Source organism: Myxocyprinus asiaticus, chromosome 40, assembly GCF_019703515.2.
Source record: "Myxocyprinus asiaticus isolate MX2 ecotype Aquarium Trade chromosome 40, UBuf_Myxa_2, whole genome shotgun sequence".
Lineage (NCBI taxonomy): Eukaryota > Metazoa > Chordata > Actinopteri > Cypriniformes > Catostomidae > Myxocyprinus > Myxocyprinus asiaticus.
In genome coordinates, this window is record NC_059383.1 from 23,522,629 (window position 1) to 23,550,292 (window position 27,664).

The 27,664-nt window shown below is 37.6% G+C and overlaps 1 protein-coding gene across 1 annotated transcript in view; it reads right to left on the reverse strand.

Annotated features, from left to right (window-relative positions):
* The window catches only part of LOC127431349 (protein phosphatase Slingshot homolog 2-like), a 43,103-nt gene that overhangs the window by 3,549 nt on the left and 11,890 nt on the right, over positions 1-27,664 (reverse strand). The window contains exons 3-14 of the mRNA XM_051681766.1: positions 15,095-15,204; positions 14,922-14,986; positions 14,677-14,798; positions 14,504-14,569; positions 14,200-14,265; positions 13,903-14,097; positions 12,099-12,192; positions 11,873-12,001; positions 11,309-11,355; positions 10,993-11,139; positions 9,810-10,010; positions 5,798-6,701 (exon numbers count right to left, since the gene is read on the reverse strand). Of these exons, the coding sequence (XP_051537726.1) occupies positions 5,798-6,701; positions 9,810-10,010; positions 10,993-11,139; positions 11,309-11,355; positions 11,873-12,001; positions 12,099-12,192; positions 13,903-14,097; positions 14,200-14,265; positions 14,504-14,569; positions 14,677-14,798; positions 14,922-14,986; positions 15,095-15,204 (2,146 nt within the window). The remainder of the gene's footprint in view (positions 1-5,797; positions 6,702-9,809; positions 10,011-10,992; positions 11,140-11,308; positions 11,356-11,872; positions 12,002-12,098; positions 12,193-13,902; positions 14,098-14,199; positions 14,266-14,503; positions 14,570-14,676; positions 14,799-14,921; positions 14,987-15,094; positions 15,205-27,664) is intronic.

Consider the following 27,664-nt stretch of genomic DNA (forward strand, 5'->3'; position numbering starts at 1 on the left):
CAATCTGCCTTGTTTGGAGCAACAGGTAGTTCCACACCAAACTCTCTCCACTGGTTGGACCAGAAGTTGTCATGTCAGGCAGCTCAAACAAACAGACCAGTTTAAAGTGCCACAGAGCCACAGTGTTAATTCTCTTTAGTAAGTGAAGAGAAAGTATTTTTATAAAAAATAAATAAATAAATAAATAAATAAATAAATAAATTACACACTTCACCTTTAACTCGAATTGTGCAACTGCAGGCGACTGATCAAAACACCATGACAGACATGAAGGATCCCATGCAACATTTTTTATCAACAGTGGGTGGCAGTGTGGGACATGAGACTGAACTCAAAACATGGTTGAGGTGAGACACAATATGGAACAGAACCTGATTTTAATGGAGTTTGACACTTACTCTTAGTAACATTATTCCCTTGCTGCGGGATGATAATATAATGTTAACACATATATATGCATAGTTTTGTTCATAATTACATTTAACTGTCTAAAATAAATACAGTATATAAAACATTCTAAAAACTAAATGCAGTGCCTTGAAAAAGCATCGAGTCCCAACCGCTCTTTCACACAATTGATTTTCACAACCTGAAACTTTAATTATACTGAGATTTTTTTGTTGTTTTTTTTTTTGGAATTAAAAATAAAATTCTAAATAAAAATACAAAAATTTAAGAACTGAAATGTCAGCAGTTAATAAATATTCATCCCCCCACAAAAATGAGCCATCAGTCATTTGGACAAGTCTCTATAAATTGTGATGGAGCAATATTAGCTCATTCCTCCTTCCAAATTGCTCAAGCTGTACAAGGTTAGTTAGGTTGTGGCAGTGAACAGCAAATTTTAGGTCCCTTCACAGATGTTTGATGGGGCTAAGATCATGACACTGACTAAGTCACTCAAAGATGTCACTTTTCCTCATTTTAAGCCACTCCAGTGTTGCTTTGGCAATGTTTTGGGTCGTTGTTCTGCTGAAACACAAACTTCCTCATTAGTTTACACTTTCTGGCAGAGGTAGTAGGTTTTATCCAAAATCTTCATGTATTGTGCAGCATTCATCTTATCAAATTATCAGCGCACATAGCTTAGATTACCACACATTGCTTATTGTTTGTGCAAATAAGCTTAACTTTAGATTCTGTTTACACCAGGTATCTGTTTCGGGCAATCCCATCACAAAACATTTTGTGAGCTTATCACTTAAAAAGCATCTGGAGGTTGTTGAAAATGCTAATCCATCTTGATGTGTCCTGGACAAGAGGGAAGGACCGCCTACTCACCTGTCAATCAACCACTGTGCTAAAACAAGAGTTTTTCATTTTACTGGTTACATGCAGCTTTCAAAAGAAATACGTTTGAAAAAGTGCATTCATATTAGGGATGTGCAAAACTACCAATTTTCATAATCAACTAGTCATTCAGTAGGTTTACCTACTAGTCGACGTTAAGGATAATAATGTATAATTAGGGTCCAGTATGTTCACGTGACCCCGATCAGAAACGTTTCAGAGGTGTATATACAGACTAAGCGCAGCACTTAAACATGGTAACTAATAGATATTCAACAAAAATATAGGCAAAATAACTACTGTATAACATCTTATTGCACAAAACTATCAATGTAGGAGAAGTAAGAAATAACAAAGGTTCCAATACAGAGCGGCACAAAACCGCTTATGCGCATCCTGAATGTAAAATGGCACACTTCAATATAACCGGAGTGCTTCAGGATGATCCTCGCTGCGCATTCAAAAGTGCAGAACTGCAAGATAGTGAAGGGGGTACACATATACAGGTGCATTTCAATAAATTAGAATGTCGTGGAAAAGTTCATTTATTTCAGTAATTCAACTCAAATTGTGAAACTCGTGTATTAAATAAATTCAATGCACACAGACTGAAGTAGTTTAAGTCTTTGGTTCTTTTAATTGTGATGATTTTGGCTCACATTTAACAAAAACCCACCAATTCACTATCTCAAAAAATTAGAATACATCATAAGACCAATAAAAAAAAATTTAGTGAATTGTTGGCCTTCTGAAAAGTATGTTCATTTACTGTATATGTACTCAATACTTGATAGGGGCTCCTTTTGCTTTAATTACTGCCTCAATTCGGCGTGGCATGGAGGTGATCAGTTTGTGGCACTGCTGAGGTGGTATGGAAGCCCAGGTTTCTTTGACAGTGGCCTTCAGCTCATCTGCATTTTTTGGTCTCTTGTTCCTCATTTTCCTCTTGACAATACCCCATAGATTCTCTATGGGGTTCAGGTCTGGTGAGTTTGCTGGCCAGTCAAGCACACCAACACCATGGTCATTTAACCAACTTTTGGTGCTTTTGGCAGTGTGGGCAGGTGCCAAATACTGCTGGAAAATGAAATCAGCATCGTTAAAAAGCTGGTCAGCAGAAGGAAGCATGAAGTGCTCCAAAATTTCTTGGTAAACGGGTGCAGTGACTTTGGTTTTCAAAAAACACAATGGACCAACACCAGCAGATGACATTGCACCCTAAATCATCACAGACTGTGGAAACTTAACATTGGACTTCAAGCAACTTGGACTATGAGCTTCTCCACCCTTCCTCCAGACTCTAGGACCTTGGTTTCCAAATGAAATACAAAACTTGCTCTCATCTGAAAAGAGGACTTTGGAACACTGGGCAACAGTCCAGTTCTTCTTCTCCTTAGCCCAGGTAAGACGCCTCTGATGTTGTCTGTGGTTCAGGAGTGGTTTAACAAGAGGAATACGACAACTGTAGCCAAATTCCTTGACAGGTCTGTGTGTGGTGGCTCTTGATGCCTTGACCCCAGCCTCAGTCCATTCCTTGTGAAGTTCACCCAAATTCTTGAATCGATTTTGCTTGACAATTCTCATAAGGCTGTGGTTCTCTCGGTTGGTTGTGCATCTTTTTCTTCCACACTTTTTCCTTCCACTCAACTTTCTGTTAACATGCTTGGATACAGCACTCTGTGAACAGCCAGCTTCTTTGGCAATGAATGTTTGTGGCTTACCCTCCTTGTGAAGGGTGTCAGTGATTGTCTTCTGGACAACTGTCAGATCAGCAGTCTTCCCCATGATTGTGTAGCCTAGTGAACCAAACTGAGAGACCATTTTGAAGGCTCAGGAAACCTTTGCAGGTGTTTTGAGTTGATTAGCTGATTGGCATGTCACCATATTCTAATTTTTTGAGATAGTGAATTGGTGGGTTTTTGTTAAATGTGAGCCAAAATCATCACAATTAAAAGAACCAAAGACTTAAACTACTTCAGTCTGTGTGCACTGAATTTATTTAATACACGAGTTTCACAATTTGAGTTGAATTACTGAAATAAATGAACTTTTCCACGACATTCTAATTTATTGAGATGCACCTGTAGTTCACGACATCAAGCAGTTTAAACCTTTTTTACTGCAACTTTTATTTAAGCAGTGTCAAACAGAATCAGCAAAAGACTAATCTGTTTAAAACACTGCCAAATGCGTAAACATTACTCACAGCAGAGGATTAAATGTCCGACATTGATCATCTTAATGTATGTATTGTACACAGTAATGTATTACTGATGTGGCACTTTGGCTGAAACAACAGCGGTGAATAAATGGACAAAAGCATTAAAGAGACAAAACTTCTTAAAGAAGGTTTTACTGTGCTGACTATTTACTTTTTTTTTTTTTTTTTTTAAGCACAGCAAGCTATAATCACGCACAAACGCTCTCAAGTAAAAAAAAAATCTCTCAAGTAATTAGAGAACCGCACCTCCCATTAAAACCACCACCACTAAAAATATTAATGCTTGTAGTCGACCCCACTAATAGTTAGTTGTTGGAAGACTAGTCAAATAATCGACCACTGTGGCACATCCCTAATACATATACATGCACAAGACTTTACTGTACTTCTTCTGCATGCCTGCTATCAACATTCAGTGACACGGATCATGTAAAGCATGAACATCTATAGTTCACTTACATTTGGACTCGTCCAAAAGTATATCAGAGAATTCTACTATTAACATCACATTTGAACTTAGATTAAATTTCAAGACAATGCAACGATTTTTTCATGCTTTCTTTTCTTGACCTTTTTGTGCTTAAACAGTAACAAACTGAAGTAGTGAGCGATGTATGTAGTTACGAAATCAGAGACCCTCTGCTAGAAATCGGAACACAAGTGATCACAGCAGATGCATGTTTATAACAGGTGTAAATGGTGATGCAACTTTTATCGGATCACTTGTGGTCAGATCATTGGAGATGGATCTTAATACCTGGTGTAAACAGGACCTTAGTCTCATCAGACCACAAGACCTTCTTTCATGCCTTGTAGCATCAAAGTTTTATAAAGGCTTCTTCTTTGGCACTCTTCCATAAAGGCCATTTTTGTATAACAGCTTGAAGATTGTGCTCCTATGGACATCATTTTCAGTGGGAGCCACTGACTTCTGTCTGAAAAATGGCAGTTTAGGAGGGCGGCCTGCCCTTGGCAGTGTGGCTTTGGTTCCATATTTCATCCTTTAATTAAGGACTGAACTGAGCTCCAAGGTATGTGCAGTGCCTTTGAAACAGCCTTGTATCCTTCTCCAGATTTGTGCTCCTTCACAATTATATCCCTCTTATCCCTTGTTTTGTCTTCATTTTGGTTTGTTCAATGGTAAATCCGACCGTACTTTTTGACCTTATAGAAAGGAAAAGTATGCTCATAAGGTATTTCAAAACAGAATATCCACTAATTTCTTAAAGAGGTGGACACCATCAACAAATTGGATAGGTTTTTAAGTATCGGTGGGAATTCAGGCAACTCTAACTAACACTTTATTTCCTAAGCTATGGCACTGTCCATTGAGTAGCAGCGCAGGAAACACAGTCAGAGTATTTTAGTACAGTGTTCCGGAAAAATACAGATATTCAAAAACCACTTAAATAAATGTCTTGAAAATAATTTGGTTTCGTTATTAAAAAATAAATTAATAAATAAAAAAATGAACAAAAATGTTTCACAGTTCCCAAACCGTTTTTATAAGACAGTATCTTTGACCTGAGCAAGGTTAGCCTTAAAGTTATTAAGCGCATGAATATCTTTAAATGTCATTGTTTAAGTTTTAGATTTTTTAAACAACTCTTTAATGGCTTTGGCTATTTATTTTTTCATTTCCATTTTGATTTGTCATGATGTTCAACAGCTGATTTATATTTCAAAAGAAACCTTAGATATATATATTCATTTAGAATCTGACACTTTTTTGAAAACAGTATTGGGGGCTGAATACTTTACCAAGGCACAATAAGCTGAAATTTATGGAGAAAATAACACATAAAAAGTACTGCACTTTGTGTATTTGTGCAAAGAAATTCAAGAAATGAATTATCGCATTCTAGCTTCTTGTAGCATTATTATTATATACTATATAGTACATGAAAAAGACTTTTGCTAAAGGGATTGTTCACCCAAAAATAAAAATTGTGTCATTTACTTTTTTCTTTTTTTTTCTCAATTATTTACTCACCCTCATGTCATTTAAAACGCCTTTCTTCCGTGAAATAAAAAAAGGAGATTAGGAATATTAGAATGTTCACTTTCATTGTATGGAAAAAAGATGCACTGAAAATCAATGGTAACTGAGGCTAACATTCTGCCAAACATCCACATTTGTGTTTAACAAAAAGAAAGTCACCCGGGTTTGAAACAACATAAGGGCGAGCAATTTTATTTATTTATTTTTCTCCTGAATTTTAATTTTTAGGGTGAACTATGTTTCCATAGCAAATTCAACTGTATAATTTCTCAAAAATAACATACCTTTTTCTGCTCTTCCTCTTTAATGGGGTAGTCAGGAACTAGGTGCTTTGTCTCTACACTTGGACTTTTGTCCCGAGGTGTCTGCAGCGCTGTCTGTTCAGTCCCATGTGTTTGCCCCTCCTGAGAAAGGCCCTGAAACTTCTCTCTGGCACTGAAGAAGTCAATGTGGTCTGTGCTTAGAGTTAGGTGGGTGGTAGAGAGCCCCTTTCTGTGTAACGTGGCACTAGGTTGGTGGTCTTCATCACTGGTGTGACTTAGCCCTGCACAGTCTGTTTCCGTGTTAGGCACTTGCTGGCTGAGATCCTGCAGCCCTAAAGAACCCAGGGCCTGTGTGCATGGCTCAGGGGTTCTACTCCTAACATTCACAGACAAAAGGACCATAGTACCAGACTTCTCCAAAGGCACAAGATTGGACACCTCAGGCTGCTCTGGGAGCACTTGCTTGACCGTTGCATCTGAGAGAAGCCTGGGGGACGAGGGAGGATGGTGTATAGCGGCTGGTGGATGAGGATGACCCAATGAGACTGTCTCGGCAATAGTGACGGAGGTGAGATCAGATCTGGCCTCCGGCATCATGGTGGCAGCCTTGGGTATGGGGAGGGAAGGGTCCTTAAAGGGTTCATGGAGGTGTTCGCTTGGGTTCCCCAGGCCGTTGCAAATATGGGTGTCTGGCCAATTTGTGGTGTTAGGATCTGCCTGATTCTTAGTTTCTGTGATATTGGCTGAGGTGGGTGTAAGAGTCTGCAGTAGTTCCTCTATTGAGGGTGAGGTCTGGCCGATGGTTTGGTTGCGAGAACTAGAGCGACCCAGAGACTGTGCAGCCTGCGCCTTACACAGCGGCTCATGGTGCTCAGACAGGTCACTATCCGAGTGGGAACGCCACAACTTATTGTGCCTCTGTTTGCTATTATGGAGAAAAGAAAAAGGTAAAAAAAAAAAATTATGTATAAGAACGATTAAAAGAGAAAGCACTAAAAAGTATTTTTTTTTTTTTTACACAACTACATATTTGTTTTAAGAAAATGTGGTTGGTTTGCCTGTGCAAATGTCAGCGTGACATTACAATGTGGTGTTGTGTTTGGCCACCAGGGCGTTGCTATGCGTTTGCGAGTGAGTGTTTTCTGGGTGGTTGCTTACTGGACAAATTCATTAGAGCCCTGAACTTGGAGACCTGTATTCTGGTTCCTAGATATGGATTGGTTTCCTCCAATGTAATTCTATGGTATTTTTTATTTTTATTTATTTTTTTGCTGGTTTTATTACTCTCAAGATGAAAGTCTGATCACAAAAAAAAAACACGATAGCATACCTCTCCTCAATGATTTGAGGTGTCATTCATGTCCAAAGTACAAATGATGGGGGATGAGTCAATAGCAGTGTTGGGAGTAATCTGATTACAAAACAATTTATGTAATTAAAAAAATCAATGTAATTAAACTGTAATCTAATAACTATAAATCAAAAAGTAGTGTAAATCATTACATTTAAAATTCTAGTAATCAGATTACAGTTACTGGCTTTCAATTAAGTTAATTACTTTTAAGTACATTAGTTAGGTTAAACATTTCTAAAATAGTACTATTTATGTAGAATTTAAAACATGAATTATGTTCATGTGTATGTCTGTTTGCATTTCTATTACAGCTAAAGGGTTTACACCCCCTGATGTGTTACATTTTAAGGGAAAAATGTGCAGTGCAGAGTATATGACTTGTGTGTGACAATTAACAAGGAGGAAATTAACATTCTTTTTAATTTGTTGAGCAAAAAAACAAAAACTTTTCTGGGAAGTGTTTTACAAAGTAACTTCAAAGTAAATTCATATAGAAATGTGATTACTTCATCGAGTAAGTAATCAGTAAAGTAAACAGATTACAGTTTTATATAAGTAGTTAGTAATTACATAACATTTCTGTAGAACATCAAAGAGTCACAACACATGTAGCTTATTTCACACCTCTGCTCTAATCAGACATGTGAGACTCAGTTATAAGTGTAACAACACATTATTTACAGTGCACAGATGACAGCTTGTGATTTATCACTGCAACACAACAGTGAAATGTCAACTGCTGTATGAAGAACTACAAATTACTGACGGTCATCCTGTTTTTGTAAAATTCTTTAAAGGGGCCATTAAATTGTCATGAAAAAATGAATTATGAAGTTTTTAATTTTTTTGTGCAAGAAACCTTGACTATCAAGTGGATTTCAAGGTAGAATATGCTACATGTGTAGAATAAAGAATGTCACTGCTTGAGTGGTTTTGTTAGATCTAAAAATGTAAATATGCCCATTTAGATATATCTATATGCAGAACGTGCAAAGCCCAGTGTTGCTCATGCATAGCCACCCACATGGAGTCACACATGCACAAATCAATAACCTTAGAGATGCAAGAACATCAAAGACACAGTCCCCCAGTGGAATGTGGTCGAACAGCCATTGTGACTTTTTAATGAGTACAATCAAAGTACCATGTCTACCATGTCATTAAAATTTGGGTTAAAACAAGTCTGCGGTCATGTGCTTGAGTGGCATACCTGCCTGTTTAAATGTGTATGCACACAGACATTCCAGATAGATGCATGGCTACACTAGTTATTATTGTTAATTAAATCTAAAATGAAAACTAAATGTTTTTTTTTTTAACTGAAATAGAAACTAACATAACTGAAAAAACAAACAAAATAAACTAAATTACATTTTCATGACTAAAGTAATAACCCAGATTAACTTTAGATTTAGTTTTTGATACACAATATATTATAAAATCTGATACCACCTTCATTAAACTTAAATATTTAATTATATATAAATAGTAATAAATTAAAATACTATATATTTTAATAACTATGTTAAAAAAATGTAAGTATTTTTTAAAAGTTATTGGTTAACACATTAAAAATAAACATACAACTAAAATAAACGCTAAATATACTGAAAAGCTAAAATTAAATAAAGTCGAAAACACTGAAAAAAAACTTGAAAAAAATGTAAAAAATAACATTTAAAGCACTAATTGAAAATAAAACAGAAATAAAAACTAAGTAATAAATCCCAAACTACTATAACCCTGGACAACACAAATCTCTCAAATTTACTTAAAGCTGGCGTCACACTAGCCGACTCCATCCAACTCTATTTTGGCCAAGGGTGCACACTTACAGACTGTTTTGGCGAGATCTCGCTCTCTTCTTTCAGAGGAATGAAACACTTGCTAATTAAGAAAGGTGAAGGGGTGACAGACATACTGACTCCCCCCAACTCTCTCTCTCTGATTTCCTATCACATGAAGCTTACCGAAATAACAACAGGAGTACCGCGTGAATATAAACAATTATAACAGTAATTTAAGATGAGATTCATGGAGTTCCTTTACCTTGTAAATGTGTGTGATTGGGTATTTATCCCCTCGAGGCTTGCTGTAGAATGTGTGTCTCCATATGCAGCTTTTACTAAGTACTTGTTCAACAAACACAGACTGTTCTGCCTCTACTTTATGATTTTATTCGTAATTTTATTGTATGAGAACCTCAGTAAAAACGCTTGGTGACAGAATCACTATGGGTTACAATCGTTGTTTGTGATATGTACCGTAGCTGTGAGAACGATCGCTGATGAAAACATTCAGATCAGCATGACATCTTGTCAGTTCTTCGGTAAAAGAAGCTCATTTGTCACTTGACGAGACCGCAAAAGCCCAGCACAATGACAGAACGATTTTTTCTAGCAGGTTTGATCTGCTTTTCCAGTTCTCAGAGCCATTAACTCAGCAGGGAGTCCCAACGGTCAAGGGATAAAGGACCTTCCACTGGCAGATGCTAATCTGGCCTCTGTCTCTCATCTACAAGCTGGCAATCATGTAAATAATGGTTACGCCTGAAAAAATTGCTGGAAAAATAGGCTATAATGTGACGCCAACTTAAAACATCACAACAGCAACTGAAACACTAGGATCCTGCTGAATCCATCTTAAACCAATAAGCATAAATGCAAAACAGACATTTACCTGGCCACCAGAATGCCCTGATACTCCTCCAGTTGTCTCATAAACGAAGGGTTGGGCTTGGTGACAGCCCGACGCTCTTTAACATATTCAAAGGCCTGTTCCAGATCCCAGCCATACTCCTTCATAGCATAGGCAATCACAGTGGAGGCCGAACGACTGACTCCCATCTTACAATGCACTAGACACTTTGCTCCTGCTTTCCTGTAGGTATCAGAATAGTATTGTGTTAGGGGCCTGGGTAGTACAGTGGTAAAGATGCTGACTACCACCCCTGGAGTTCACAAGTTTGCTAGTTTGAATCCCAGGGCATGCAGAGTGACTCCAGCCAGGAGCAACCAAACTGCAACCTAAGCAACCAAATTGGCCCGGTTGCTAGGGAGGGTAGAGTCACATGGGGTAACCTCCTAGTGATCACTATAATGTGGTTCGTTCTCGGTGGGGTGCGTGGTGAGTTGAGCGTGGATGCCGCAGTGGATGGCGTGAAGCCTCCACACACGCTATGTCTCCGTGGCAACGCGCTCAACAAGCCACTTGATAAGATGCACAGGTTGACGATCTCAGACGCGGAGGCAACTGGGATTCGTCCTCCACCACCTGGACTGAGGCGAATCACTACGTGACCACAAGGACTTAAAAGCACATTGGGAATTGGCCAATCCAAATTGGGAGAAAAAAAAAAAAAAAGAATAGTATTGTGTTAAAAGATGGTAGTACTAGTACTGTCATATGACATTTGTAAAACTATAAGCCAACACACAGACTAACAATTAAATTGAATGAATATTTTACATGAAACCAATGAGGGGAAAGAGAGAAAAAAATACTTTCCTGATGAAAAGCTGGCACACTGTTATTAAGCAAGCCTGAAATTATGGCTTGTTGGCATATACCGTGCAAAGGTATAACTGTATCAGCCAGTAGAGACATTTAAACATTAAAACCATGGTATATCTGTGACATGAGCAAAAAACTATAGCCTATTCTGCAAACTCACTATATAAATTACATTTAAAATGACTCAAAGCATGATATGAGATTTATAAGGCCAGCCCTACCGGAAATATGGCTCTTTCATTCAAAGTACTTGAAAAGCGCACATTTCAACCAAAATCTTTGTTTAATGACAGCTATCCCCAGCTTCTGACAAGTGCAAAGAAAACAAAATAAGGCTATTTACACTCACTTGGCTCTAGAAATGAACTTGTAAGTGTCATTCCAGTAAGCCAGAAGGTCTGTGGCCTCTTCATCATAAACGCGGATATTATGGTATTCAAATAGTCCTGGAAAGAAATTATCGATCTCCCGCGTCACATTAAGGATGTATTGCACCCTGATGGTACACACACAAAGACACCATTAAATATCAGTATAATAATTCACACAATGTACATATTTCTAAGACAATAAAAAAGCTAACATTACTGTATGACTAAAGTAGTGTGACAAATGTAGCTTCTTTTTTTGGTATTCACAGACCAGAAGGTCAGAACAAAACTCACCCACTGTTTTGCAGTTCTTCCAGATTAGATGCATTCCATTCAGAACCCTGTAATTAAAACACAGTCTGACCATTACTGACAGCACACTGTAGCCCAACCATTGTAAGTAAAACTTAAAGCAATGTGATAATGTTACAAGCAGAGAGAAAATCGTTGTGCTACTATGTAACTGGAAAAAGAAAATCTAAAAATAATCTAGACTTTTACAAATTCTACAGAATATGTATGATGCTAAGGTGTTGTGTGTGGTTGCAAGGGCATTGCAATTCGTTTGCCAAGGTGTTCTGAATGGTTTGTATTGGTTCTGGTTTTTGGTGAGTTGCTTTGCGGTTGCTAAGGTGTTCCGGGTGGTTGTTGGGGCACTGCTAGGTAACAATAGCAATAGCACACCTCTCCTCAACAAGCCGCACGATTTGAGGTATCATTCTCGTTCATAGCACAAACAGGACGGGTTATGTGGCAAAGTTTAATCCTTAAGGTTAGTGGTTTGCTCAATACCCCAACCCCAAGTTTTAGAGCATTAGTAATAGTGATGCATGAAAACATATGAGTTAAGTCCCTCACCAGGTAAACATGCTCAAATATCTCTGTTGGCCTGTCCATTTGACCCAAGATGATGATCATCTCATTATCGATGTACTCTTTAAACTCCCGAAGGTTACACACCATCTGCATTTCCAACTCAGTGCGGATCTAAACAGGTAAAGTGCATGAGGTGAATACATTTGAGATTTATCTGAATAAATGTATCCTTCAGGAGGTGATCTGTAGAATGTGTATGCATTCACACCTCTTTTGAAGTCACATTCTCAAGGTCTTTCTGCATCATAATCTCTCTTAAACGAGTCTTTATGAGTCTCTCTGTTCTCTCTCGCTCAGTTGGCCTGTAGAAATAAAGCAAAATCAAACGAAAATGAGTTGACATTTATGTAGATATTTTAAATCCACCAAGCCCAATGACAAAAAAGAACGAATGGCGAATGGCGCCAAAAGAATGGCGTTTTCACACCTAGCTTGTTTGGAGCATTTGTTTGGAACCTGGTGCATTTTCTCCATTAGTTCGATTCATTTAGGCATTTATGAACACAGCAATTGCCCTCGGATCCTGACCAAAATAACTGGTCCAAGACCTCCTGGACAAGGTGGTCTCGGACAACTGAAAATGAACCCTGGAGCGGTTCGCTTGTGATGAGAATGCAATCTACCCAACGGACCAACGAACCAAACAATAAACCTATAAAAACTCACACCTGATGGATCTTTGGAGAAGTCATCTGTAAGTCAGCACATCACTGTAAACATCATCAAAACGTGCATATAGCCTTTTGGCGATTTAGATATTACTGCAAGCTTAAAATCTGAGTTGTTTTATAATTCCTAAGGTCATTTTAGTATGATCGCTTCTCTCTTCTGAATAGCGTGCTGCAGAAAAAAGTAGGATGGCATTAGCAACTTTTTGACAGATAAAAACTAATTTTGTATCTGGCTTCACTCGTTGTGCTTTGTGTTTGTGTGTGTGTGTGTGTGTGTGCGCACGCACGAAACAAGGAGAGCTGTGACCATGGGAAAAGGCACTTTTAATGTTCGAGTATTGTTTATGTCACAGTTATGCAAAATGTCATGTGAACATTGCACGGGAAATAAATTCATACTGCATGTGAATTTTTCACATTCACACGCAGTAATTTTCACTCACATTTGCTCGCATACAAGAGACCTGTTTTTCCATTGTCGCATGATGTTTTTTCAGCAAATGAGCTCAACCTTGCTAACAGTGTCAAATGTGACATAAAAAAAGCATCTTGAGCTGACCACGCAATGCACAGATACTTACCCGCAATGCTTGAAGTCGGCCGGCAATGCCATACCTGCAATGATGCGCAATTCCAGGCACAGAACCAAATGCTATTCTTGCTTACCACGATGCAATGAGGGGGGAGTTTTCAAGTTATGCAGTTATATCATATCTAGCATATCCATCTCAAACGGTAAGCCATTTATTCAATATGTATATGATTTATATAACATTTACAAAACATATACAAATATAACATGTTTATTGTTTTACAAAAACAACGTTAAATATAAATATTTTCAAAATACATTGTGTGAATGTTAGCTATGCGTTAAGAGAGGGGTATGCAAAAGGATGTTGAACATTTGGAGGGGTACTCCGCTGTAAAAAGTTTGGTAACCATTGCAATAACCGATAGCTATTTCAGCATGTGTGTTCATTAGTTACAATGTGAATTCACAAACTTGCCAGTAAATCTGCACAAGGCAGGCTAAATTAAAAGCAAACCGGGAAGGGAGCCATTCTTAGCTCTCCCATTGTTAACTCTCCTTTATCAATCCATTCTCAAGTATTCATTCCTCTTTCACATCAATAAATTAGTCGTATTACAGAATACACCTTCCATCTAGTTCAAACGGAATGCAGAATGTTTCTGAGGCAGGAAATAGTGGGGATCCCTTTTCAGAAACAAACGAAAAATAGCGCAAAAAATGTAAAAAAAAAAAAAGTTTGCAAATTTTGTCTGGGCCAGGTCAAAACTGTGTTCAAACAGCAAAACCATTGACAGATCCATACTCACACATCAGAGAAGAGTACGGGTGAGTCTGCGCGGTGGGACTGCACATCCTGCATGGCGTTCCACTCATTGATGCGGGCCTGATCGGAGGACACGTGGCTCTGGTAGTAACTCACCCAGGTCAGGAAGAGACTGCCCGGAAAGTAGTTGTGACATCGGGCCACCTCACAGGCCTTATGAAGAGACTGCAGGGCAGACCTGATGGAAAGAGATGCTCTTGAAACATGCCACTATACTAGAAAACAGAGAACCAAGGGAACAATTAATGTAGAGTTAGAGAGGAAACAGAGAAGTGCCTACCACATGGCTTGGACTGAGACTGGCTTGAATATGTGCATCTTGTTATCTGTGGACACACTGAAACCCCTGTGAAGAAGACATAGAGATGAAATAGATCACAGATATCGAGAACATACCTAGTCTTTAGCGTGCTCTTGATGCTGTTCCAAATAGTAGGCAGCAAAGAGAGACATTAAAGACACCATTTGGTGTGAATGGCCCCTTAGAAGGTAGCTGCCTACACAACAGAAGACAGCAAGGCAGCTCCCTAGGGTTTGGTACAGAGCTAGTAACTACCTGATACAAACAGATTTGTCATACTTACCCGTCTCCATCCAGGTGAATCCGTGTGTCACTCCAAAGGGGAAGCACCATGCCTATGGAACAGGAACTTCAACACACACAAACATGATTTGTTTTTATTATATTTGATTTATAGACCTAACAAAACAGTACAGGCATCCATTTACTCTGTCTACAACATCAACAAACACAAACCTGTCGGAGGGGTTGAAGTCCATGCCCAGCACCACACTTTCTTCTGTGTCCTGTCTGCCATTAGTGGAGACCACGACCATGTAGCGGGTGCACTGAATGAAGGCACTCTCCAACCGTACAGCCTATAGGGAGGGTAAAGGGTTAATTTAGAAGTACTCAGTACATAATATATCAATAACATGACTGGATTTGAATAGATTAAGACTTCTGTACAAGTACTTGAGTGATTGAGTGCATGTGCTTACCAGACGGATGTTGTCCTCTGGCCGCAGTAAAGTGAACATGGTCTGTAGGTGCTGCTGAAGGTCACCTGTACACATGGAAGAAAAGTGGAAAAGAGTTCAAATAATTTATTAATCAAACATATGTATGCTTTACTTTGTGTAGTTTACAAGAGGCTTCTAATTGGTGTCCTTACCTGCATGTTTACTGCGCTGTCCTGTGATTCTTGTGGAGCAAGAAGTGGAGCCATTTCCACGTGGAAGGAAAAGGGCGGCACCTTTTACTGTTAGGAAGCTCTCACTGATGCTATGGAGGGGAGAGAAAGAGTTTGAATATGAATATATATTTTGCATATTGCATTAGTTTCTTCTAGAGGTAGACTAATATATCGGTTTTACTGAATTTGGAACAATTGTTTATCTAAAAAGAATCTATGCCGATCCTGGTGGATTCTACAGTTAGAACATCTTGGTTCCACAGTATAAAAGCGGACTCTAGAGGTGAAATAAAAACAATCACTCAAACATCGTGGGAATTTGCTGAATATAAATCTTTCATCATTGACAATATTCTCCCATATTTTTATTTTCACTTCAATGCATATTTTGCTATTTTGAATATACAATCAAGTGCTCTAAACTGAAGTGTGAGCATGCAAAAAAAAAAAAAAATGATTATACAGAAACTTGTCCCATCAGCACATACATAGTCTCTACAACTTTATCTCATGTGAATAATAATTAACATTATTCCTCATTAAACCTTATCTGATGAAACTTTTCATCTGCTGAATACAGTATATGGGCTATAAAAAGCTTCATTTGGTAATTACTTACATATAGAGCACCAGGTCTCCATTTCAAAATATGAGTCCACGATGTGTTTTGGGCTAATTTATAGTAAAAGTGCCATATTATGCACCAAATCTCTTACTTTTTTCCTGCTTAGTATTGGGATTTTGGTTGCAAAACAAACTTCACCCATTCATTTAAGACTCTTGTTAACTCATGTTTGTGCTGGAAAGACTAAGATTTTTTTAACCATTCTATAAATAAAAACAATCTGCTGATTAACCGGTTATCAATGTTTCCCATCACCTTAGTTATCGGTATCGGCAAAATTCACAATCAGTAGACCTCTAGTTTCTTCCTTTAATCTATTTACATTACACTTGTTTGTTTTGCACTATTTTAATAAAAAACATTAAAAAAAAAACTGTAAACATTTTGGAAATTCAATTGAACAACTAGTTTTTTTATATTTTGTTCAAGTGTGGTGCTTAGTTTGTGCAAAATTTGCCACCACAATACTGGGGTGTTCATGGCTATTAAGTTGCTAAGGTGTTGCTAGGTGGGTGTTCTGGGTGGTGACCAAGTCAAAAGAGCCCACCTCCAAGTCTCTATGATATTCTGGTCTCTAGATATGACCCTCCTTCAATGTAAGTCAAAGTGATTTTTTTGCTTATTTTATCGTCTGCCAGGCAAAAATCGTTAAGTGTAAGCTTTGAAAATGCAATAATGCATAATACAGTAATGTAGAAAAGTAAATGTGTACATTTAGCACATTTCTCAACAAGCCACATGATTTGATGGAACGTGTGGAACGAGTTATGCGCTAGGGGGTATGTTAATATCCCTAACTCTAAAATGAATAATAGTAATAGTGATGTTTACCTTAGCAAGCACCACTAATATGATTGTTACATGTCAATAAAGCACATTAGACAGAGCAAGAAAGATAATTATCTTAATTTGTACTTCCTTGCAATGAGAAAGCAAATGATCTTTCATTAAGCCAGAAAAATACAATCAGACTAACTATGTCTATCATGTGAGAGGACTTTTCAATGCATTCCAATGTGTTTTACATCCCGAGCGGAACTTGAGACACTGGGAATATGGAAGGATTCCTTTTTAGGAGCATTAGCTCACACACTGACAACTCTGTGCAGGATGCAAACAAGAACACTCTGTTCCAATGTGGCCCTGTTTCCCCATCACTGCGACAGCTATGGGATCTGTGTGCGTTTCTATTCTTTGAATAATCCTATGCAACGTATCCCCTTCAAATCAATGACATTAAAATTATGCACACTGTTAAACGAGAGGCGAGTATGAATAGCAGAAGGACCAGAGAAGTGAGAGAGGCACGGATTCATTTACCCTGTGTGTGTGCCTGCTGTTCTGAATCATGTGCAAAACCATATGTCTTTTTATGAGCGTGTTTTTGAAGTACGACTTAAAAGCGTGAGAATGAATTATTGTGGGAGGGTGTACATGTGACTGAGTGCGTGTATGTGCAAAGTCTCTTGCATCTATTCAAGGTTCTGTTGTTGATCATGAACCGGCAATGTTTTCTTTTTTATAACTACTATAAAGTAATCTATAAAAAGGCTAAAAGCTATTTAAAGCTCTAAGTCCTGGTTTTATGATTCTGATTGTGGCCACCGAAAGGCATGAAATAAAAACAACCATTTATTTGTGGTCATGTGGTTTCCCCATACAAAATGTTTAGGCTAATAGATAAGAGGTGCATTCCACTCAACAGCTCCCTCATTCCATGTCAATTCCCAAAATTCCTTCAAGTCTTGATACTCTGGGAAAAACAATCTTTAAATTGTGAAAACAATTGCCAGAATGTCCACCACAGTAAATGACGAACTCTTGAAACATGCTCCAAACACAGAGCTACTGCCCAAAAACATTCAGAGTTGCACACAAATAAACCCATTATAAACATCAAATTGACACGGGTCAGGAACTGTCTAACCACACTTGAATCTCCTCGCACTGGACACAGAAATACAAACACAGATGTTTTCAGTTAAGCAATGGTTTATGTAAAACAGCAGGAAGAGGGTGGAGGAAGATAGAAAGATGAGATGACATGTGTACTGGTGAACCATACACTTCATCAATGTTGAATCTGACATTGACATCATCAGGTTTTTATCTGCTGACTTAATCAACCAACACAGTCTGCAGATTTTAAGAAATGTTCCAGTTTCAATAAAAGTTGTTTGTCGATTCGACCTGTAATATCTATGAATACTACATTAAACATCGCTAAAATATAATCAGACTATAAAATGTTATAGCACTATCCAATATTTTAATTCCTGTCATTAATATGCAAAGCCAGTAAACACTGTAACTTTCGCATGATACGTGTAAAAACACTAGAAAGAGATTGTTATACAGAGAAATGACAATTCCTGGGGGTGGATCTTATCACATAACCAGAAGTCAGCCTAAAACAGAAGTCCCACCACTAACAGGGTCGTAGAGACAACTTTAAGCTCAAATCATACTCATTTTTGTATGGACATTTTTAAATAAGCACTTTACTGGAAATATGAGCTTCACACTTCTGCTTTTAAACCCTCCAGACTGCCTTGCTCCGTCGACTTCCATGGGAAGTGTATTACTGTAAACATGATTTTAGTTTGTTTTCAAAAACTGAAGGAGGAGTTCAAATTATTGTCTGTGGCAATTGATAGCATGGCACACGTTCTGTCGATCGAGCTCAACATGTATTGAACATGGAGCATTCCTTTAATGAATCTACATGTCTCTTGGAACTCTCTTGCATTGTTTCTGTTTTCAAGCACTGTCTGTCTTCAAAGATATCTAAGTGTAGATAACACTATGCAAGGATGCTATCCTAATCTGTGTATGCATAGCACCAGCATGCAAAACAATGCTCCATTGTAATGATGCTTCTGCTTGAGTCGCGTGGCACCGTGCGGGGGTCAGACACGTGAACGTCGAGCTCTGAGCACTTTGTTAGTTTTTAATTCTTTTTATGTCATAAACCGGTGAGATTCGATACACCCTGCTACATAACTGTTCTAGGAAGTCAACATGTCTAAGAATTCAAAATCCTCAGGCTCTGGAGACACTTATGTGCTCAAGCTGATACCTCAGACAAGGCTGCAGACCATGGGCTCAGTTTGGATGGTGCGGTGGGAGAAATTCAACGGCAGCTGTCCAACATATCTGTAATGTTGGTGAAAGTCATAGTGGACCTGGACGGTCTGGCTGTAATACAACTGATCGATACGGTGATTGAGGAGTTGGTTACAAGAATTGGGGACATCGAGAAACGGATTGATTATCTGGAGTCATCGGAGAGGGAATTAGCTGCTAATCCGCTAGTGACCAAAGCAGATTTGCAGTGCGTTTGGGAAAAGCTGGAAAACCTTGAGAATTGTAATCAGTGAAACAACGTTCGAATTGTTGGAATTCCTGAGCATGAGGAAGGCAGAGATATGGTGAAGTTCCTAGACAAGCTCTTCCTGGGTCTGCTCGACATAACAGGCCATAAGATGGAAATTGAGCGAGCTCACAGAGTCCCAGTTCGTAGATCTGCTGAGGTAAACAGGTCCCGATCAATTCTGGTCAAATTTCTGAGATCATCCGAAAAAGATCTCGTGTTACCCGAGGCAAAGAATAAAAGAAGACATTCTTGGAAGAACCGAAGCATTTTATTGTCTCCAGATGTTGTGAATTCGACAAGAGAGAAACGTGATCGATTCAAGGAAGGCAAGAAACAATGTTAAAATGTTAAAGGCTGAAATCAATGCCTATATGGAGACCAACTGGTCCTCAGTATCCTCTGTGGGCGTGGCTTGGGAGGCACTTAAGGAGGTTCTTAGGGGCCTCATTCATCAAAAAATCCATAGCACGAGAACTCGTGGAGTTGGAAGGGAATGTTAAAAGTGTCGAGGCAGAGCTGAAGCGTCGAATGTAGTCTGATGGCCTCAGATAATTTTGACACAATTGAAATACAGATATATTACTATGAGTCGGAGGACAAAGCAGGGAAGCTTTTGGCTAGATATATAAAGCAGAGAGAGCCTTTTTCTACTCATCTGCTGGTGGTGAAATATTTACCACAGCCATTGATATTAATAATGCTTTTAAAGAATTCTATCTTGATCTTTATAGTTCCTCATCTTCATCTACTGATGAAGATATTAGAAATTTTGTGGAACCATTAGAACTCCCTAAGCTGATGACACTGCAAAAAAATTCTCTTGATTCCGAGATAAACTTGGAGGAGCTTGACGAGGTAATTAAGGCCTTGCCTACAGGCAAGTCTCGGATGCCAGATGGCTTTGCCACTGAATTTTTTAGATCTTATGCTACAGAACTGGCCTCACTTTTGTTAAAAATTTATACGGAATCATTAAAGAATGGAAAGCCAACCATGACACAAGCCCGGATCAGTCTGATTATTAAAAAGGACAAAGATCTAAGCGAGTGTAAAAGTTACCGTCCAATTTCCCTGATCCAGCTAGATGTAAAAATAAGTAAAGTTATGACATCTCTTATACATACAGATCAGGTGGGGATTATTTGGGACTGTAGCTCTTCTGATAACATTAGGCGTTTCTCTTGTATAAATGTTTTGAAGGAATCAATAAAAAACAAATTAATTACAAATGATGATTCTGCTTTATAGTGTACCATTTTTCAGAGTGTAACGATATTGTGTGGTCTGCACTATGCTTGAACGGAATGAATGCTTTGCTTTTGCATAATGATAAAAACGTGTGTGGCATAGACTTCCTGTTTACTGAAGCCAGGACATGGTGGTGGAGTGATGCAGGTGTAAAACTACACTTTCTGTTTTGACTGCCTTAATCTCTACAGGATGGGACATCAACACCAGGTTTATAGTTTTAACCTGTCTGGTGCCCAACAATTTGCTTTTGCTACTTTGAGTAGTTCTAACAAAACAGCTCCCGCTGCAAATTTTATTGGATTTTGAATCGACAAAGCATTTGCATAGTGTGTTTACTTCCTTAAATAAGCTAAGCATCCTTCTTTACAGGAAGCAACACTATCAGTCACCACAGTGATAAAAAGTTCAATCAGAAAGCAAAAGAACTGGACTTTGGACTGCCTGAGTGTGTGTGATAGAAAGGAGACACACTGAGAAAGCAAGAAAGACAGAAAGAGGGTACAATCCACATAATGATTTAACGTTATGAATAAATGTTGCATTCTCTCATTTTTCATCTACAATATAACAGTGGTAGTGTAGTATAGTAACAATTAGTAACAATTACACATATCCGCATGGTTGCAAATAAAAATATGACAGGATGTACATCTGATTTTAGATACAAAACGGATACACCTTATGAAAAAAAAAAAAGAGAAATAATATGCATTTTTAATAAAAGTAAAGGGTTAAAGACTAAAATAAGGCAAATTTAGGGTCTTTCCACTTAATAGAAGTTATCTATATAAATTAATAAGGAGTATTTTTTTATCTGTAAACATTCCAGCTCAGGTATGTGGTTGTGACGTCATCGACGCACATAATTGTTGACGTGCTTGCAGATTAAATTTGAAATGACACAATTGCACATGCATACATTCATGTAAAAACACAATCACTGTAAAAACACAAATAATAAGAAGGAATGCCGATCCTTTTCAAACTTACAATGGGTTGATATTCTCCTGGTAGATGTAGCCACTTTGCAGTAGTAACTGTATTCTCTCATGTGCACATATGCAGTCCGGAGAAGGATTTACAGCAGTCGCCACACTGCCTAAAGTCATCCTTATGTTGGACAGGAGTATTATATCTCTCTTTAGAGCTTTCCCAGGTTTCCCAAGCAGTTAATCATTGTTAAAAATAATGTAATGAATATACACATGCTGGCAAATGCTAGTGTTATTTTATGTAAACTTCCTCGCACAGAAACTCATCAGTTCAGATCTATGGTGTATCTATCTACTCCAGAAGTAAATAGAGGCAGAGACTGGGACAGTGGGCGGAGTCAGGACACATGTGCTCCAGAGGACATCAGAACCCTTATCAACCAAGAGAGTAAACAAACAAATGAACTGGACTTAAAGCTATCGGAAATGTATTCTAAATATAATGAAATGATGGGTTCATCTAAAGGCATTTGACATTTCAAAGTCTTTGAATAGTACTAGAAAGTGTGAGTATGTGGGGGTAGATAGAATGTGTGTGTATGGTCAAAATAATGATTGATACAGCCCTGCCATGATAAATTGGTGGAAATAATGGGTGTGCTGAGGAAATAACTGATTGGTAGTCAGTCACCATGTTCGAATATGCATGCTTCCCTATTATATAGTATGCCAAAAGGAGTATGCTTAATGAGTGTCCAAATCCTTAGTATTCATAAAACAGAAGGCAAGAAATACCCATCTGGCAAGAAGTGCACATCCACAGGACGCTTTACTATCCCATAATTTCATAGGAATTAAATGGATAGTTCACCGAAATATTTAAATTCAATCATTTACTCACCCTCACACCATCCCAGATGTGTATGACTTTCTTTCTTTAGCAGAACACAAACAAAGATTTTTAGAAGAATATCTCAGTTCTGTAGTTCCATTCAATGCAAGTGAACGGTAATCAGATCTTTGTAGCACCAACAAGTACATAAAGGAAACATAGAAGTAACCCATATGACTCCAGTGGTTAAATCCATATCTTCAGAAGCAATATAATAGGTGTGGGTGAGAAACAGACCAATTTTTAAGTCATTTTTTTGCTCTAAATCTTCACTTTAATTTATAATTAATTTATAACACAATATACCCTGTGACTATTTAATATAAATATACACACACAGTATTAAGGGTGTTTTTTAACTATTTGCGATGAAAGTGCTAGCTAAGATCAATTCGGAAAAACATTTGGCCCCCACCAAGTTTTCATCTGGATAATATGGCCCCTGCAAGAAAGTAGTTGAAGAGCCCTGGTCTACACAACATAAACAGACTTTTAATTTGTCTAAATAAATAGATGTGCTAAAAAGATTAGTGACAATTAGTGATTGATTGGGGGCCATGATGCTCTTTCATGTAATGATCTCAATTCTCAAACATAAAAGTATGAGCTGTCCAAAGGGAGGAAAGCTGCAATAACTGTTTACAAAGAGAGAAAATTGCAATAAGTGCTTACAAAAAAATTTGATTGATAGGAGTGCTAAAAAAAACCTCCCTATCTTCAGGTAAGAAAGGAAAGACCACGGATAATGGAATTTCTCTTTCCAGATAGCTCAGTCCTAATCAGGAGACCCCTTTACTCATGGACAGGGTGGGGCTTTCCCATGGGTCACACTTGATCTTTATCCTACCCAGCTTCCCCTGTTGTGATTGAGCTACTGAAATCCTAAACCAGAGTGAAACACAAGGCCCTTGTAAACATTTAGGTTGCCTGTCACCTGACTATGTGCTACGAAATGCCAATGTATGTAAAACAGTCCAGGTTGCTGGGGTGACATTGCAAAAGTCGACATATTTATATTACAAGCCAGACTGCAATCCATTGCCTAATTTTCATATGTACACACACATACACAAATGCAAACCTGAATACACAGCTTTCAATTTACAAAATCAGTCTTTCCTCATCTGTACAGAATAATCAATATAGGACCAAGTAGGTCAAGGTCTCTTTTGACATAATTTACAAGGGTTTTACAAACTGGCTTTATTAGGTCATGTCTGCTATAGATAAAGGTACATGAGTGATATGTGGTTTGAAATTGCTAACATGGGTGAACAGAAAATGAGGACTGATAGGATACAATTACCTGGTAATCCCATTACCTGGCATCCACGCAGTAGGGTAAATCCTACATTTTTTGTCTAATTCAGATCTTTTTCTTGTAAAGAAAAGGAATTTTGATTAGATCACCTCATTGTTACATAAAAGCTTCCCAATCCCATCCCTAAAATGTCCCTGAATTTGAGCATGGATCAATATTAAAGTGCTTTCAACTATGGTATTGGTATAGCAATCTATAATTTGTATAGTTGTGTGAAAGAGTTTGTTCAGAAATTGTGGGAATAATACATAAAAAGCAAAATACTGTTTGTTAATATCCAACAGCCTGTAGATCAATTGGCACATGCTAAGAGGACACAGTTTCCCTTGAAAAGGATCTACATTAGCCTAAAGCACGCACCACTCTAGCAGATTTTTCTTGTGATTTTCAGGTGAGCTTCATTTACATAATCACAGGCCAGGCAAAGGGAGGCGAATCGTGAATTAGTGTCTGCCAGCGGGAGGTTGTTAATCACTTGACCATCAGGACTCCCTGTTGAGTTAAAGGAATGTTCCGGGTTCAATACAAGTTAAGCTCAATCGACAGCATTTGTGGCATAATGTTGATTAACACAAATTGTATTTTGACTCATCCCTCCTTTTCTTTAAAAAAAAAAAAAAAAAAAAAAAAAGAAAACTTTTGGTTACAGTGAGGCACTTACAATGGAAGTGAATGGGGGCCAATTTTTGAATGTTAAAGTACTCAGTTTCAAAAGTAAAGTTCCTTTAATGGCTTCAAAAACTGAAAAAGCACATCAGGCTTGCTTGAAAAAGATAGTTCTGTCGCTGGGGCAGGGTCTTGTGTTCTCGTCACGTGACCGATGAGCTTCTTCTTTTACTGAAGAATGGACAAGCCGTCAAGCTGACATGAATGTTTTCATTGCACTCAGCTGCATAGCATCACAAAACCAATAGTAATCCATAGTGATTCTGTCACAAAGCGTCTTTTCCGGAATTTTTCTCCTACACTAAAATGACTAATGAAATCAGAAAGAAGAGAAACAACAGTCTTTTTTTTACTGAATGTAAATTCTTTACTCATCTGGAGGGGATAAACAATCTAATCTGATCTTTTTAGGACTATGAGTGGAGAGAAACCTAATCAACAATCATGTGACTCGACAATCACATATTCAATCTTGCCAGATTCATTTATTAAATCCTCAAGAAAATGACCTCTTCTGCACTTATTAATCATGATGTCAAGTAATTTTTCAAAACACAATTAGTCTATGCTGGTTTATACCTCTGCAAAAACTTTGCAAGCAAATTAGTCATCAATGCATAATCTCTGAAATACCACAAACGCAATTATATTTAATCTATCCCTCTCTGATCCACCCTCCCTCCCTCTATACTCCATCTCTGTTTTGCTTGCTTTAAATGCAATACTCTACTCAACCTTCAGGTGCCCTATGGCATTAGCCCCTGCCACACATGCAACCAGGTAAATTACAGGAAAATCTTTGGGTTGCCTTTACTGGTAAATGTACCATATGTGCTATTCACATATGCAACGACTTTCCATCTTTTCCGTTTTGCTAGTAGCATTCACACATCAGCACCAAATGCCGTTAAACTCTGTGACGTTGTTTGCCAGAAATGACATCTACAAGGCTGTGCTGGAAAAGTAGGCTGTTTTGTATTGTTGTGCACTGGAAGCTTCTGTCACCAAGACAAATTCCTTGTATGTGCAAGCATACTTGGCAATAAAGCTGATTCTGATTCTGATTCTTGTTTTAAAACATGACGGGGTATTATTTTGTATCTGAACGTATGCAGTTGATAATGTTAATGATGTTTAACATTTTTTGGCAAATGTTTACATTTATGCAGTTGCTCGAAACTCAACGACAGCGTATGTGACGACTTCAAATAAGACCAATGAACTACAGAGAACAAAATGCTGTCACTAGAATACAAAGGAGATTCTAATAGTGGACGAAAAGCAGTTGTACGTTTATTGCTACAAAGAGGTCTGCGTGTTCCCAAAGGAGGCAGGTGATTTTATCATAGGTACTGGAATTCATTTAAGCTGTTGGCAATTTTCTTCCTTCGCTCAGATGAAGAGAAGCACTCTAGTTTCACTATCTGACCAATTTGTTGACATTTTTCTTACTTCCGATTCACCGGTGTCACAGCACGGAGTAATTACGTAATCTCCATCAGAACTTAACATCAGCGTGTCCTGACCTTGTATGAACTGAAACCGATAATCTTATGACTCTGTTTACACATACCATCAATATGGAAATTATTAGGTAATGATACAACTTCTCATTTAGGGAAACTGCCAGAGCAAATTTTGCCAGTATTTGCAAAAGGGTCGTATTCACACATCACCTCCAAACTGAAAATTGCAGTACATTTTCTGGAAATGGCTGTATGTGTGAAGGGGGCTATAAACTAATAAACCACCCAAACAGAAAGACATCTGTGATTTGTTGTGGCCATATTCTTTATATATAGAATATACTGGCCTGTTCCAAGTACATCGAGACTCCAAGAATATTTCTACATGCCATTTAAGAAATCAACTAATATTTTTGAAATAACATGACCAATAGTGACCACCAAGACAGAAACCAAATAGAATTAAGCATAAATAGTAATACCAGTGGTCTGGGGTTTTCCCCAATGGAAATCTATTTTTATATTAACTGTTTTATTAACATAATTACAATAATGTAAACTAAAGCCAAGGGGCCACTCTTGAGATTTTTAAATTGCAAAAAGGAAGTGTTAGTTAGACACCAATTTAAAATGGTCAAATGTCATTAGTAAAAACAAACTGGGCCAATGTTTTGATATTCTACTGTTGATTATGAAAGAAATGGGAAGTACTGCAGGAAGATCTAAAACAACAATCATTTACGGAAACCTGAGTAAAGACGAAACTGGTTAAACTTGCTGGTTCAGTGTGTCTATGAGCCAACACATGAGGATAGGCTGCATTGTGTGGTCACAAAATGACTGTCAAACTTTACTTTATGAAATCACTGCCTCTCAGAGCTGGCCTTTTATTATGTCACTGCCTTCATGGAACTAGTTCCCATAGAAATCACAGCTGTATCTCAATGATCTGTCAATCTTCATCATGAATGTCAGTGCATTTAAAGAGGTTTGATATTTGTTGACTTATTCAATGACACTGACATATGAGAACTTCCCATTATTTGTAGTACCAATACTCTGAAATACAATGGAAGTTTACTCTGACTAATCCTCATTTTAAGGATATCTGTTTAAAACATTTCCAGGTCACATTTCAACCCCAAGTAAAAATAAAAAATAAGAAAATAAACACTTTTTGCCAAAAGAAAATAAAGCCTTTTAACACCATCTTCATTGTAGTTCAGTAATTTATACTGCAATAGAATGAATATTTTTTTATTTAAATAAGCATACACTAAAAGGCAGTACAACAAATACCATAATATAAAGAATTTACAATAAAAATAATATAGATATTTTTCTACTTTATAGTAATAAAGAAAAAAATATCCACACTACCTTATTTTATTTCTTTTTTTAGTAAATATTTTTTTCTTACAAAAATAAATTAAAATAAAACAAGGTAGTGGATAATTTTTTTCTTTGATATAGACAGTGAATTCTTTATAGATTGTCACACCCAAAGTAATCACTTGGTAGAGTGCAGTGATTCTATTATTTTACATTACAGTACTGAGAATGAGATTTTCACATTACAGTAATGGGACATGTTCTTGACAGGCTTCGTGAGATTCACCTCAAAGTTTTTAACAGGAAAACTACATGACATCAGCACAAGGGCTGGTGCGATCACATGTTAAGGATAATATTTTAGCCTTTTCATTTTTTAGGAGAGATTTTTAACACAGCTACTGAGAGCTCTGACAGGGTTCCCACTCTTTTCAACCAATGATTTTCCATGACTTGAAAGCCAATTTCCATGCCCAAACATTTAGCCTTTCATTCTGAAAATGGCAATGAAATTACATAATAGCAAGTTGGTAAAAACACAACCAAACCATTGTTTGATAAAAGTTCAACTGAAAACATTTAATTTCAGATTTAATTCATATGAACACATTGCGTGAATCCTAAAATGAGTGGGGATTAGTGACACATAATTGTCTCTAATTGGTCAGGTATTCTAAAAAACATATAT